This window comes from Falco punctatus, assembly GCF_963210335.1.
Source record: "Falco punctatus genome assembly, chromosome: 7".
NCBI classification, from domain to species: Eukaryota; Metazoa; Chordata; class Aves; order Falconiformes; family Falconidae; genus Falco; species Falco punctatus.
Genome location: NC_137587.1, coordinates 23,627,217 through 23,640,915, shown reverse-complemented (window position 1 = coordinate 23,640,915; position 13,699 = coordinate 23,627,217). Strand labels below are relative to the sequence as shown.

The 13,699-nt window shown below is 42.9% G+C and overlaps 1 protein-coding gene across 3 annotated transcripts in view; it reads right to left on the bottom strand.

The window, feature by feature from the left end:
• The window catches only part of CDAN1 (codanin 1), a 33,250-nt gene that overhangs the window by 2,689 nt on the left and 16,862 nt on the right, over positions 1-13,699 (bottom strand). For 2 of the 3 annotated variants that reach the window (XM_080397671.1, XM_080397670.1), the window contains exons 13-26: positions 13,198-13,341; positions 12,382-12,548; positions 11,700-11,781; positions 10,925-11,014; positions 10,034-10,088; positions 8,880-9,013; positions 8,099-8,220; positions 6,448-6,594; positions 5,933-5,996; positions 5,349-5,427; positions 4,168-4,325; positions 2,501-2,608; positions 2,057-2,120; positions 660-862 (exon numbers count right to left, since the gene is read on the bottom strand). In XM_080397671.1, coding sequence (XP_080253797.1) covers positions 660-862; positions 2,057-2,120; positions 2,501-2,608; positions 4,168-4,325; positions 5,349-5,427; positions 5,933-5,996; positions 6,448-6,594; positions 8,099-8,220; positions 8,880-9,013; positions 10,034-10,088; positions 10,925-11,014; positions 11,700-11,781; positions 12,382-12,548; positions 13,198-13,341 — 1,617 coding nt within the window. The remainder of the gene's footprint in view (positions 1-659; positions 863-2,056; positions 2,121-2,500; positions 2,609-4,167; positions 4,326-5,348; positions 5,428-5,932; positions 5,997-6,447; positions 6,595-8,098; positions 8,221-8,879; positions 9,014-10,033; positions 10,089-10,924; positions 11,015-11,699; positions 11,782-12,381; positions 12,549-13,197; positions 13,342-13,699) is intronic. The other variant, XM_080397669.1, reaches the window with a different exon arrangement.

Genomic DNA, 13,699 nt, shown 5'->3' with positions numbered 1-13,699 from the left:
CTTCTTTAGACCTACATACAATTCATGTTTTTCTTCTTGGATCAGAATGTGTAAAAAAGGAGCAAAAGGAGAAAGCACATTAATAATCTGGGTGTGGCAATGAAGGACACCAAAGAGCAACATCCAAAATGAGTGAACAAAACTCCTTCAGTTCCTACATTGTACCCTACCATAAAGTCTCAAAATTTCTCATTCCCAGTTTCCAAACACACCAAGTATTTAATCCCTGTGTGTTCCAAGAAGAGCTTGAAAAACTATTTTCTTACCTTCTGAAATAAACTAGTTTTAGCTGCAACTAAATTATTTTCAGCTTCATAGTTGAGGGTCTTATAACACTAATATGCATGCAAAAATGAAAGTTGATAAAAGATACACGAATGCAACCAGTGTCACATGCATTCAGTCCTCGATCTCCCAGGCCAAATGGGCCATTTTGCCATTTGTTCCTAAATCAAACGGTCCCCCCAGACAGATATCAAACACTAACAAGCAGTATGCAGCTGCCTTTTTCTCTGCCCCTGCAGAAACACCAGCTGACAGCAGACCAAGTCCTGCCGGCCGCGTTCGCACAAGCAGCCCGTTAAGGCTGCAGGCAGGCAGAGCTCCGAGGGAACGGACCAGTGGTAACTGGCAGCTCCACAGGTCGGATTAAGCTTTACCTCTCGCTGCTTAACTCCTGCAAGGTAACTGATGTTCTTCTCACTGAACATCAGCTGCACAGGAACAGGTGTCCCGAAGTCCTCCTTCCAGACAGAAAGCAGCAGTTTTAGAAGGCCATAGGTGGGATTACTCTTTACATGAAGCCTCTCAGAGCTCTTCTCTGGGGACTTGGTCCTGAGACTCAGAGGAACACGACCTGAAACTAAGAAAAGGAAGAAAAGTGAACTTCTATAGCTGCGTTATTTTCCTTTTACAGTCATCATCTTGGTCCAACAGCACATTTTGCATAGCTGGTATCTAAACAATCACTGAAGTAAAAACACCTACTAAGTGTAAACCAGTGAACCTGAGAGGGCTGTAGTTCAGAAACATGCAAGATTATAAGCTTTGAAACTATTCAAACAAGTGTTACATAGTAAGAGATTTATACTACTCAGATAAAGAATACCATTTTGTTGGCATATAGCCCCAAGCCTTGAAAGATGACTTAATACATACAAGTCAGCCTAATGTTTAATAAAAGAGGGCCTAGGTGTTACTTCAAAGGAGAGGAGAGTAACTCAGTAAGACAACATTTAAATCTATAAACAGATTAAACAGTTGCTCAGTTTTGCCTACAGGCAGAGTTGCATAACTTCATACAAGTGAAAGTAAAACTGAACGGTGTTGAACTGCAGCTAAACATACACAGAGGGAACATACCAGATCCTCCTTGGTACAGTCTCATGGAGCGGGGCAGATTAACAATGCTACCCCCCAGAATGAAATTTCAGTATATTCAGATGTGAACTGCTTTCTGAAAGAATGAACCATGTATAAAACTTCTTAAGAAGGTTCTAAACTCAGGACATTAGAAAGTCGCCAAATGAAAACACACCTGCATCCAGATCACTAGCTCCCACTGAGAAAATTATTGTATTTAACACATTAGAGCAAGAGGGGAACCCCCCCCCCCCCCCGAAAACATTCACCAAACTGACAATACGCAGAAAACAACTTACTTCCATTCTCTCCAAAAAGAGCCATAAAAATATAATTCAAGGGAACAGGCCCTTACTTTTAGGGGAAAAAACACTCAGCTGCAACTTTTCTGAGGTGGAAATACTGGAAAACGTAACACACGTTTACATGAAGGTATCAATAAATAACAATGGAGATGTGAACAAGAACACCAGACCTGAAGGATGGTTAGTCACAGTATAAGGCTGTTTAGCAGAAGGTGGAAGGGAATAAGACCAACCACTCAATCTGACAGAAAAAAAAATCTGCAGACTCAGTGACAGCAAAAAGAATCAAACATCCACGAACTCGAAATACTGCAGTCTCTGACCCCAAGGACTTAAGAGAACTGTAATAACAGATTTCCGTCTTAAATAGCTTATCATGACTGACTCACCTAGCAAAGAAGCCAACTCAACCGTGCACTTTGCCAGCTGCTGTTCTGATGTGGGACACATAAACTGGAAAATACAAAAAAAAAGTATCTTTGTCCCCATACTGCAGACTGGACAAAACAGGGCTTCACAAGGGATAAAAATATCAGAAAAGAGCAGGCAATTTACAGCAAGAAGCACAGAGCTGTAATCAGGAAACCATTAAAGACTGAAAGACAAGAAAAGATCATACATGAAAAGGGGACCCACAAAGGCTAACTTGAAATAACAAGCAGATCTACAGTATAAAAAAAAACCAACCCAGTTCAACTTCGTCACATTTGAGCTCCAACAAAAAACACTCAACTGAACTCAACTGTGAGGCAAGGGAAGCTAACAAGTTTACAGGTATGGAGAGAGCTCAAAGTAGTCCAAAGGGAGTTTTGTTGCTTTTTTACTTCTTCTACCTTTCTGCATCGAAGTGTCTGACTCAGTCTTCCTAGCAAGCACTCCAGCCAGGCGCAGTCAACCACTTCACCCTCATCCCGGGGGCCCACAGCAACACAGAGCACATCCTTGATAAAAAAAGACAGCAGTAATTCACCTATTAGTAACCTGCACTTCCACAAACAGATTGGACCCTTGATAAAGCAGTTCAGACAGTCCTCAGGTCCTCATAAAAAAAAAATAAAGCAGTAAAATTAAGCTTGTATCCTACTCACTTCAAAAGACAGATTAAAGCTGATTTTTTCACAACCTCACCTAGGTCTAATTTTTCTACCATAGTTCTCGCTAATGTTATGAAGTCAAAGTCAACGTCAACCAGGGCAACCAGTTCATCCTTCTTAAAAGAAACTAGCTCCCAAAGCACTTGGTAGATGTGGTATCACAGCAAGCGAGCCCAGGGTAGAAGTGCTACAGAAATGCAGAGTCCTCTTACATTGTCAAGGTAGCTTCAGTGTCAACACAAAGCTGAGTATGAAGAGCGCTAACAGGGATACGGTGTGAAAACTGGCTTAGACAATTTTCATGTGGTAGTGCTTTCCATCACCAGCAATTTACCATCCAGTATCAGAAATCCAGGATGGAAAACAAAAGAAAAAAAAATTTAGAAGCTGTATCTCAAGATATTGGATCATCAAAAAGCAACAGTTTATTAAAAAGGCCCTTGGTTTCCTCACTTTACCTCCTCTTTATTTTATAGCTCAAGCAAGAAAGCATTAAAGGATGTGTAGTCATTCTTATACAGATGCTGGGAATGGCAGTGAGATCCAGTATCATTGCTCAAACAGACAAGAAACAGGAAAAAAAAAAAAAAAGGCAGAACATGTAATGGTAAAAAAGTGAGGTTTTTACAGTTCTTTTCCTTACGGGTTACTCATGCAGGTTATCTAACTGCATGATTTTTTAAAAAAGCATAGCCCTTTTAAAAGCCTGGGAGAAAAGACTAAAATGTAATTTGAACCAGCTTGAGTAGAAAATTGTTTAGACCTAAGGCTGAAATTAAGCCCATACCATCATCACCTTTTTAAGATACTCTGGTTCTCCCTTACTGTAGCTGAACAAAGATGCAGATACAGACCAGCAAAAGTCTTTCAACAGATTTGTACAGATCCATCTGACACTTAGTTCAACGTAGAATTCCTAGCATGTAAGGTGGGACAGTTTACCAAGTTCTACAGAACTGAGAGAACCAACAGAAACTACTCTGAACTCCTGAGAGGCCAGGAGACTCTCCATAAAAAGAGTAGGTCTACAAAAAAGTAGCCATTTCAATATGCTGACTCTTCAGCATACAGCTGTATGTAACACTCCCCACACTAGGGTTTCTATGCTACTCGTGTCAAACAGGCCGCTGCCATGCTACCAAAAATCCTGTGTTTGAGACAGTACTCCTGACCAGGGAACTCTGATCTACACAGACAGCAAACAGAGGGATGAAAAAACATGAGACCTTTTCATCGTGCTTCCTGAACACTCACAGCCAGATCCTTAGAACCAGAATATCCCTTTCTAAAAAAACCAAAAAACAACCAACCAAACAAAAAAGCCCCAACCACAACAACAAACAAAAATCACCAATGTGAAAAATAAAAAGGGAGTTTGGGCAAGCCAGGAAGTGAAGGCTGCGTACCTTAATCTCATTGATGACTTGGGAGGGAAACTGGGCACAGTGCTGACAGCCTGGAGGGCAGTCCCTTCTCGGCTCCGGAGCATCCTCACCAGGCAAGGGAAATCCTGGGACCCTGAGCATTCTGTTGAAGGTTGCCTTCACTTCTCTTTTGATGAGTGCTATAAAGAACAGGGAACAAATCCAGACTACTTCAGCTTTTCTCTTCAGCGAGGCAGACGACTGTCTCCAAACGCTACCCATCTTAGCCTCTCATTCTGAGGGCCACGGCAAATGAGGAAACGACAGTTTACATCTTCAACCCCTCCCCTTCCCCCCCCCCAGCTCCTGTTATATTTAATGGGCAGGGGCACAGGCACAGGTGGAGCGTGTTAACCCACAGCTCTAAAAGGCAGCCACTCGTTACCATCAGGTACCACTGGCAACCCATCTCATTTTTTATGAAAATATTTCTTCAGGTTTAATGAACACAGTAACTAAGCCAGGAAGCAATGCCAAAGCAGAAAGCTGAATCAGCGTGATCATACCAGTTCAACCACTGTGCCCATGAAAACCATACTTTTCTACCAAAATAAGTTTTGACCAGCATCCAAAACACTAAACTCCTGCTGCTGCTGCAAATGGTGCTGGATATTCCTCCCTGGATTCTTGGCACAACCTCCTGAAACAACATGTTTTCAGAGATTCTGAGGAGCTGCCAGAGCACTATTACAGAGTGAAAGGACCACAACTGCCTTCAGCTTCAGCCTGCTGAATACACACCCAGTCCAAGAGGAGTTTGTTTTATAAAACACTTCAGAAAGACCTTGTACATGTGGACCATAAGGTGGCTTGAAAGAGCAGCCATCTGTATCATTCATTTGAAGTACTAAGACAACTTCAGCCTGGATGACATTTTAGAAGAAGCTTTCCACAGCATTCATTCTCACCATCCTACGAGCCTCCATAACTAAAAATCACTTACAGGGCCAAGCCTGAAAAGTCCCTGAAGAAGGTTCCTGGAGCTAGAAATCATTCCTCTTATTTCTAAACAAGGAGGGACAGAACAACTGCATACTTCCCACTAAAAGAAAAATGAGTAGGGCCAAGTACTTTATACCACTGGAATAAATTCTACCCCTTGATCTCAGAAGAAGAGTACAATACACAGGTCAGAAGCCCCCGTTCAGAGCAAGGAGACTCACCTGCAATGTTGGCAGAAAGCCAGCCACAGGCTTTCTCAGTAGCCAGTTCCACTGCAATGTCTTCTGCGCTACTTAAAACCTTACAGGAAGGATAACAAGTGATAGAGAAGATTTTCTACCAGCCACAGCACCACAGTCAGTGAGAAGTCAGAAGGAGGTCTACAGGGGATAAAGCTTAAAATCTGACATGCAACATTTAAATAGAGGACCACCACCTCTGTGGGAACTGCTAGTCTGAGCAACAGGACTGACCCATTTTGATTTCTCAAACCTCATCAACCCCATACAGACCCCATCAACTCTTGAGGCAGTTGATGCTAAAACAATGAGATATCCTCACAAGATGAAGGCAATTTATATGCCATTCTAGTCTCAACAGTTAGCTGTTGGCTAGGGTCCCCAGAATACCCAAGGCAGCCTGGCAGAGGTGACTCTCCTTAGCTATCAGTCCTCACGCGAGGGCATCAATAGATTCCAACATCCTAAGCCATTAATGGATAAGTGAAGCAGCAATGGAAAAATGGTAATGGGTCCAGACTGGAAGTCAAGGCCTTTAGTTAGTAAGTTTTAATGGAAATACATACTGCTGCAGATGTCTCTTCTGGCAATAACACCCTTACTGCCTCAGGACCCTTCTTTTTGCAAAATCTGCAAGAAAGGAAAGAAAACGTGCCGCAGCATTAGTCAAAGTTCTTGGACAACACTCAGAGGTTACCGTAGCAACTTTCACATGTTCTCTCACAGTCAAAACCAGTTGGAAGACTGCAGTGAGATAATTCAGACCAAAAGAACCAGACAAAGAAAGAGCGATTACAAGCCACCAAGCTGCAATACTCAGTTTTCCAAACAGGGGAAATACAATAGCTGCAGTGGATGTCCGCTTGGAGCTGGACGCAGAGGGACACACAGCACCTTTATTCCTTCCTACAAATACGATTAACTGGCTGGAGGCACAGCAGACAGTCACCCTAAGAAGAGCAGAGGTCAGGGATTATAACTACCAGAACCTGAGCATGACAGGCCAAGCCGAATTAGGCTTATAGATTCCTCAGTAAGAACAGAAGGGAAGGCAGAAGTTTAAATAACTTTTCCTCCTTACTCTCTGCCTTTGATGAGTGCCTGGGCCCCTTCCTCATACAGATGAGCGCACACCTCTTCAAGCAGTTTGTCATGATTAGCATCCTCCTTCACTTTATCTTGCAACATGACTTCAGCCCTTTGAACCAACTCTGCTACCAGTGTTGCCCTGTAAAAAGACAAGAACAATCAGAGAGACTGAAATCAATGCAAGAAACAGTGCACACCGACTGTAACCAGCTGTCCTCCCTGATTTAGGGGGATAGCCATCTCAAATGCAATAAAACTCTGCTAAAAAAAAACAGTTAATCACGCTGCGTTCAGTACTCTACCATCTCCTTGCTCTTTTTGTAAGGAAGAAAGCAGCAATGAAGATATAAAAATATTACTAATACTCAAGAGTCAAAAGCCTTTAGGTTTTAATAGAAACATATATGGTTACAGGTATTTTTTCTGGCAACAATACCCTTATACTCTTAAGCCATGGACAGTGGTCAGAAGTTCAAAACTGTCCACAGCAGCCCACTACCACCAACATTCCTGTAGGCTGGTATCATTTTACTGTCTTCAACACACTGGAGAACAGGACAGTGCAAACTCTTCAGCAAGCTCAGGAGTGACATGTTGGAGGGCAGGGCTGCCATTCAGGACTGTGACAAGGCGGAGAAAAGGGCTGACAGTGGGGTGGTGACTGTGCACCTGTACAGGCTGGGGTCTACTGGCTAGGGAGCAGCTCTGCAGAAAAGGATCTGGGGTTCCCAGTAGACAAGCTAAATAAGTTAGCAGTGTCCAAAGAAGGCCAGCTTTATACCGGGCTGACATTAGCAACAGGACAGCCAGCAAGTCAAGGGAAGTTACTGCTTCCCTTGGTGCTGTGAGGCTGCATCTGGAGTACCCTGTCCAGCTTTGGGACCCCAGTACAAGAAAGTCATTGATAATTTGAGTGACTGCAGGAGAAAAGAAAAAAGCATTGAGATAGCTGGGATGCTGGAGCACAAGACCTGAAAGGAGACTGGGGGAGCCAGTTTCATTTAGCCTGGAGAAGAGAAGGTAAAGGGAGAAGAAAGGGTTATGGAGAAGACAGAAGACTCTTCCAGGAAGTATGCAGCTAAAGGTTGACAGGCAATACACACAAGCTGAAACAAGGGAAATTCTGGTAGGATATAAGGAAACATTTTTGACAAAGTCTGGGGAAATTAAGCATTGGAACATGGCCCTAAGAAGCTGCTGAATCCCCATCCTTAGAGACTTCCACAACTCAGCTGGGAAAGGTGCCAAGTAACCTGATCTAACTTGAAAACCGGCCCTGCTTTGAGCAGGAGTTTGGACCAGATGACCTCCAAAGGCCCCTTCTGACCTGAGATTTTCCTATCGCTAGCAAGAATGTTCTGAAAGGGATATAAAGTCTCAAAATGCTGCACTATGTTCACATTCCAGGTGTCCCACAGTCATATAAGCCTCCTCTCTGCATCCCTTCACAAATTCCCCTCTACGATGGCAATCAGATGTTGCCCGACCCCACTGTCTTAGCCTTTTATAGTATTGGTGTTCTGCTATACAGCATACTTCGAGGGAAATTTTCTTTCCCCCATACAAAGTTTTAAAGGATCAACATTTTGTCTCATTAGTGTAAAGTTACTTCTTCAGTCACAGAATAGATCACGAGCACTTACTTGATATGCTTGACACAATTGGATCCCACCCTCTCTGCCACAAATTCAACTGTTCTCCGTAGGGAGGGAGGCTGGTTGTGGAAGAAAGCTTGTTCCAGCTCTACCTGTTCAAGAGAAAAATGCTACAATTGATTAGAGCATTCCACTCAGATCCTCCTCTCCTCAGCACAGGGGTGGACAGAGCTACTGTCTGGAATTGTGCTAAAAGGCATGCAATTTGCCTACACTAGAATTTTCTGCTACTGTAGCATTCAGCACCCCTGTAAAGTATTTGCTCCCTATTTCCTTCTAATCATTTAACCCAAAGCTCATTATCAGGGTTTACGAAGCTACAAAAGCAAAAGCCCAGTAAAGGGAAGAACGGGAGAGTTCTGACATCACCTACTAATAATGGGTCACCACACAGGGTTTGTTTTTAAAAAGGATCCTCTCTTTTAATTACAGGCTGGTAATCCTGTAAGCTCCTACACAGTTCATTCTTTTGGTGGAAAGCATGGCTCTAATCTAACCAAAACAAGAGTATGAGAAACACACCAACTTTTAGGCTACTTGTTCCAATTGCAAGAACATTTACTGAAGTTACCTGGATTTCAACAACCACACAGTATCCCAGCCACACTACTATAACAGAAGAATGAGAAGTAAGGATACCTGACTGTTTAACACAACATTTGCTGCTGCCCATTCTTTTCTTTCCCTGGCATTAGGATATCACTGTGTACCCTACCCTCACACAATTTCTCCTGCCCTGCTTCCCCTTGTGACTCCCTTATTTCAATACCTGCAGTTTCCGCTGTGTGACAGATGCCTTGGGTGCCAAGGACTCTGCCGCTGTGGGAGTGATTTTCCTCATAAAGCCACCATTTTTTGCTCCACTGCCAGCCACAAAAGAGGCAAGTAGTTTCCGCAGCTCACCTGTACAGGAAAAAGACACAAAAGCAGTCATCATCCCCATAAGCAAGGAAACAAATCAAAACTCAAGAGCCTTTCACATTGCCAGTCCTGGTTCCGGAGCAGATTCTCTCAGCTTCTGTAACAGGTGAAGTTCCAGAAGAGCAGAGGGGCATCCCACTCATTTAACCAGCAGGGCATAGCAAGGCAGGCAAGGCTCTGATGATAAATGACGAAGCTTCCAAAAAGCTCCCTGGTACATAGGACTTGTTCAAAAGGATCAGGGAGCGGTGATTTCTACGCATCCCTTTTTAGCATGCCAAGCGGGAACTGTAAAGTCTACAAGGACTACAAGGCAAGCAGCTACATAAAATTCCAAAAGGGTCAGGAGAAAATACCTGGGGCAAAGCCTGAAGACATGTTTGACCCCTAGAAGCTTCACGATACAGGTTTAACATGACAGTTTTTCTTAGCAGCTAAATCCCAAGAAGCAGAGCACCATCCCACCATCTGGGTGGGACTGTTGTCTAGAGAGGGATTTCACCAATGGCAGTCAGATCCCAGGAAAAAGATACCTCAAACATCAACTTGATAAAGCACCAAGGCACAAAAGGATTCTTCCTCTCTGCCTAGCAGCAGAAATACGCTCAAGGATCAAGGCATTCCTCACAGTACAAACATCTTTCCCTACACCCTGGGATGGAAAAGTTATACACTTACTCCTTATAATGTTTCCTTCCAGTTTGTGAAGGATGAGCTCCCCTGTCCCTCTGCATTCAAGCTCTGTAGATCAGCTATCCTGACTGTGTAGCCTCCCTCCCACAATTTCAACAGATATTATTCACAGCTGCATGAGCTTCTGCAATACAGCTTTTTACCAAGGTTGACTCATACACAACTGAGACCTGAAGTTGTGAGGAGGGGCAAGAAAGATGATCTGAGGACTCACAATGCCAAAGGAGAAATATAAATAAAAACAAAAAGCCTAAGTGAATACAGATATATACTAATATATTTTATTTATATAGCAAATAAAATACTCACCAAGATAGGGACAGCAGGTATAAAGTAACTGCTGATCCACCAAGGGTACAGAGTCCTGGTGAGAAAAGGAAGGAAATGCTGAAAGGACACAGCAGGAAAGGATCAGTCTTCAGCAAGTCAGATATCCCACGTGCATGGTCACAGGCAGGTTTCAGAACTGTCTTTCCATGAAAACAATAAAAGATACATGGATTCCAAATCCACAGTAAAATTATGAACGCTGCAGCCCAAGCATTCAGTCCAAGCCACAACTGAGCTGCTCTACATTTAGTCAAAGCCCAGCTGAAAACTGATGATTACAGAAGGCAACAAGGACCGTTGGCAACAGCTGCTACTTGTAAAAGAGAAACCTGTCCATGGAGAAGAATAAATGAGACACATCTGCTATGTGTTACACCTCCGCAAGTGTCTTCACCCAGTCTCACTGGAACACCACACTGCAGAGTAATGTCACCCCAGTATTACACAGCACAGCCAGAGGTATGGGAGGAAAAGCAACTTCAGAACCCATCCATGCAGGCCCCGTACACTGCACTCATTTGGTGGGGAAAAAAAAGTAAGAAGAAAACCAGCTGATCTCTGCGTATTATCTATGACACTGAAGAGAGAGTGCAAAACAGAACTTTCTAGTTAGAACAAGATACACCTGCAAGCCATTGCAGCAGGTGAGATGGCTCCTGCTCGACAAAAGCCCCAGAGCTGTAACACAGAGAGTTTACAATCCAGGGCACAATGCAATTAAGGCACCTGGACAAACTGGGGCATCACATCTATTGGATTACATATGCTCAATGCAGCTGCACTGAAGCCAAGTTCTTGATAAACTCCTGAGGCCGTGGTTGATCTACCCTTACCCACAGATTCAGAGGACTTGCTACTGCACTAACTCACCAAAGCCTCAGCAGATGTCACAGTATCCATTATCAATCCCTCCTGCCTGACATCAGTGGTAAAGAACAACTCTTCAGGGACTGACGGAACCTGAAACAGAAACCCCAGCAGTTACAACCCAAACCATCAGTCAGTAACTGACACCATTTCTGATAAAAAGGACAGTAAAATCTCACCAACCTGCCACCCACACAAAACATAACTAGCACTAAGGGTCCTCTCTTCTGCCCTATGGAGAACCTTTCCATAGAATTAAAGATATAGTTTGACCACAATAACAGAAACTGCCTTCCTTACCCTCCCCAGACAGCACCTTTCACCCTTCCAGCAGGTTCCTGCTAAGCAGTTACCTTGCTTCCAACTGGAGGCACGGAAGGATTTTAGAAGTTCATCACCTCCCATCCTTTTTTCAGACAAAAAATTCCCCAGGAATTCAATGCTGCCAGCTAGCACTCCATGTTTGTGACAAGAGCTTCCAGTTCTAACAGGAATGAGCTGTGAATTTGCTTACAAGATTCAGATTTCCAAGTACAGAATATGTTTCAGCAGCAATTAGAATTCATATTGGAAAAAAAATGTTGCGTTACACATTTCCACTAAAGGAAAATAATTCTCCATTAGAATACAGAGGATTCTTTGAAAGTCCACATGACTGTAAAAAGACCTCAACAAAACAACAAACTACTGTTTTAGCTGATTTTAATACTGTTTTCTACTGAGTTCTGTGCCCAGGTTTTTCTTCAGGGAAGAGCTGTGTACACACAGGAGAGACTACCTGAAAAAGCCAACCCAGTACTGCAAGTATCAGCAGCTTGTTCAGGAAACTCATCTCCTTATCTTCAGAAAGGACCGTTAACCTGCCAGGAAGCAAAAGCAGCAACAGAAAGTGTTAGATTACAGTAGCTTCATTCTCATTAAGGAAAAAAAATCTGATACCACTCACTTCCCAATTACACTGTTTGTCACCATGTGCACATGCCTTACTTGTATGCTTAAAGGAGTGGAGAGCAAGCTCTACTTTTATGAATGTATGCGTCTGAATAACATGCTGTTTTAAGCTTACGCTGGAAAAGACAGCGTTAACTAACTCTCTAGAATGTGCTTCAAGTTTTCCTCATGTATATAGGAAATAAAACTAGCGCATTACTTAGGCCCGGGAGATTTTGCAGGTTTAAGGTTCAAATTCAACATTTAAAATTCACAGCTGCATCTGCAGAATGAGTAAGTGGGGATCTAAAGAATTTTGTTTCCTTAATGAAAACTCACATATTTAAATCAAACAGTAATCTCTGAGTTTAGGATGTGCTCCTTTTGCAGCTTTATGCACACAAAAAAATGTACTTCTAATAGAATCTCAAACTAGGGCCAGCATGCATTCCCAAACGCCAGGCACCTCAACTAAATAAGCAAACGTTCACAGAAAAGTTCTTGATAAATATACTTTCCCAGGCTCTTACCTGTATACCTGCAGCAAGAGACAAAATACTTTCCTGTAGTAATCAAGTAAAGGAGCAATATGATCCACGAGGGAAAGGTACTCCACAATCCAAGGAATAGTGAGGATAGAACGTTGATCCCGAATAGATTGTCTCAGAAGCATTAATACATCCAGTGCAGGCAGGGTCTTTATGGACAACAGAAGTTAAAGCAGCAGCTTTGAAGTTACCTTTTGATACTTAGAAAAATGTTATCTACATCTTGACTTTTCTTTCTAGGATTTCACCTTTTATACAAATAAGAGGTGACTTTCCGGCTATTTAAAACATTTCTCTGCACATGTGTAGAAGTAAAAAGCACATCATGATGACAACCTGAGGTCCCACGGGACTTTCAGAAGTAAGGCTGCATGCCTGGCTATGTACAAGTGGACTCAAGGTGTAAGCCCTGCCTCCTTGCATTCAGTATGACACACTGCTAGGAGACAGGTGCAAAACTAACAAAAACATTCCTGGTAGCTGGATTTTACACCATAAATACAAGCCTCCTTGGCACGGTCAGAGTTCTGGTATGACAGATTAGCAGAAATAACAGAAGACTCAGTACCTCACCATCAGTGCATTCACTCCCTCTTTTCTAGCTTACAGAAACTCTCCTTTCCTTTGTTCCCAATCCCAGCATGTGCAGCAGGGGCACAGAACAGTGTAAAACCAGCCCAGGAACCACTGGCTTGCTTTGAAAGGGCGTAACTATTCATAATCCCCTGCTTGGATTAGAAAACCTGCCTGTCAAGCAAAAGGCCGTATTAGACTTCTTAGAAGAGTTTGGTTCCTTACTTTGTTTCTTAATGCTACTGCAGAGTCTTGCAAGTCTCTGGTTGGCTGCTCCACAGTGCGATATGGCAAGAAAACAAGAAACCCCAGGAACTTGGCGAGGAGTCGTAGGCTTAACAGGACCACGGTGAAACGCTTCTTTTCATCCTGAAATGGAGAAAAGCAAGCTGGGGCACTGCCACCCTAAACTGGTAAAGCAACTACCTACACTAAACTTCCAGTCCCTTCATGTAAAAGGACCACATAGCTTCATCACTTCTTTTAATAAAGCTAAATTTCCAAACTAGATATTTATTAATCATTTTAAATTCCTTCTGCCTCCACTGCTTCACTTACAGTGAGAAGAAATTAATTCAAGAGCTTTCCAAAACAAGCAGCTATTCAATCATATCTTCATATTAACAACTTTGGAGTCAACGAGAAGGCAGAAAACTGATCTCCTCTCGTCTCCTTTATACCACTACTGCTCTGCAAGTTTACATGAACCTTTGGCTACTACTTTCCT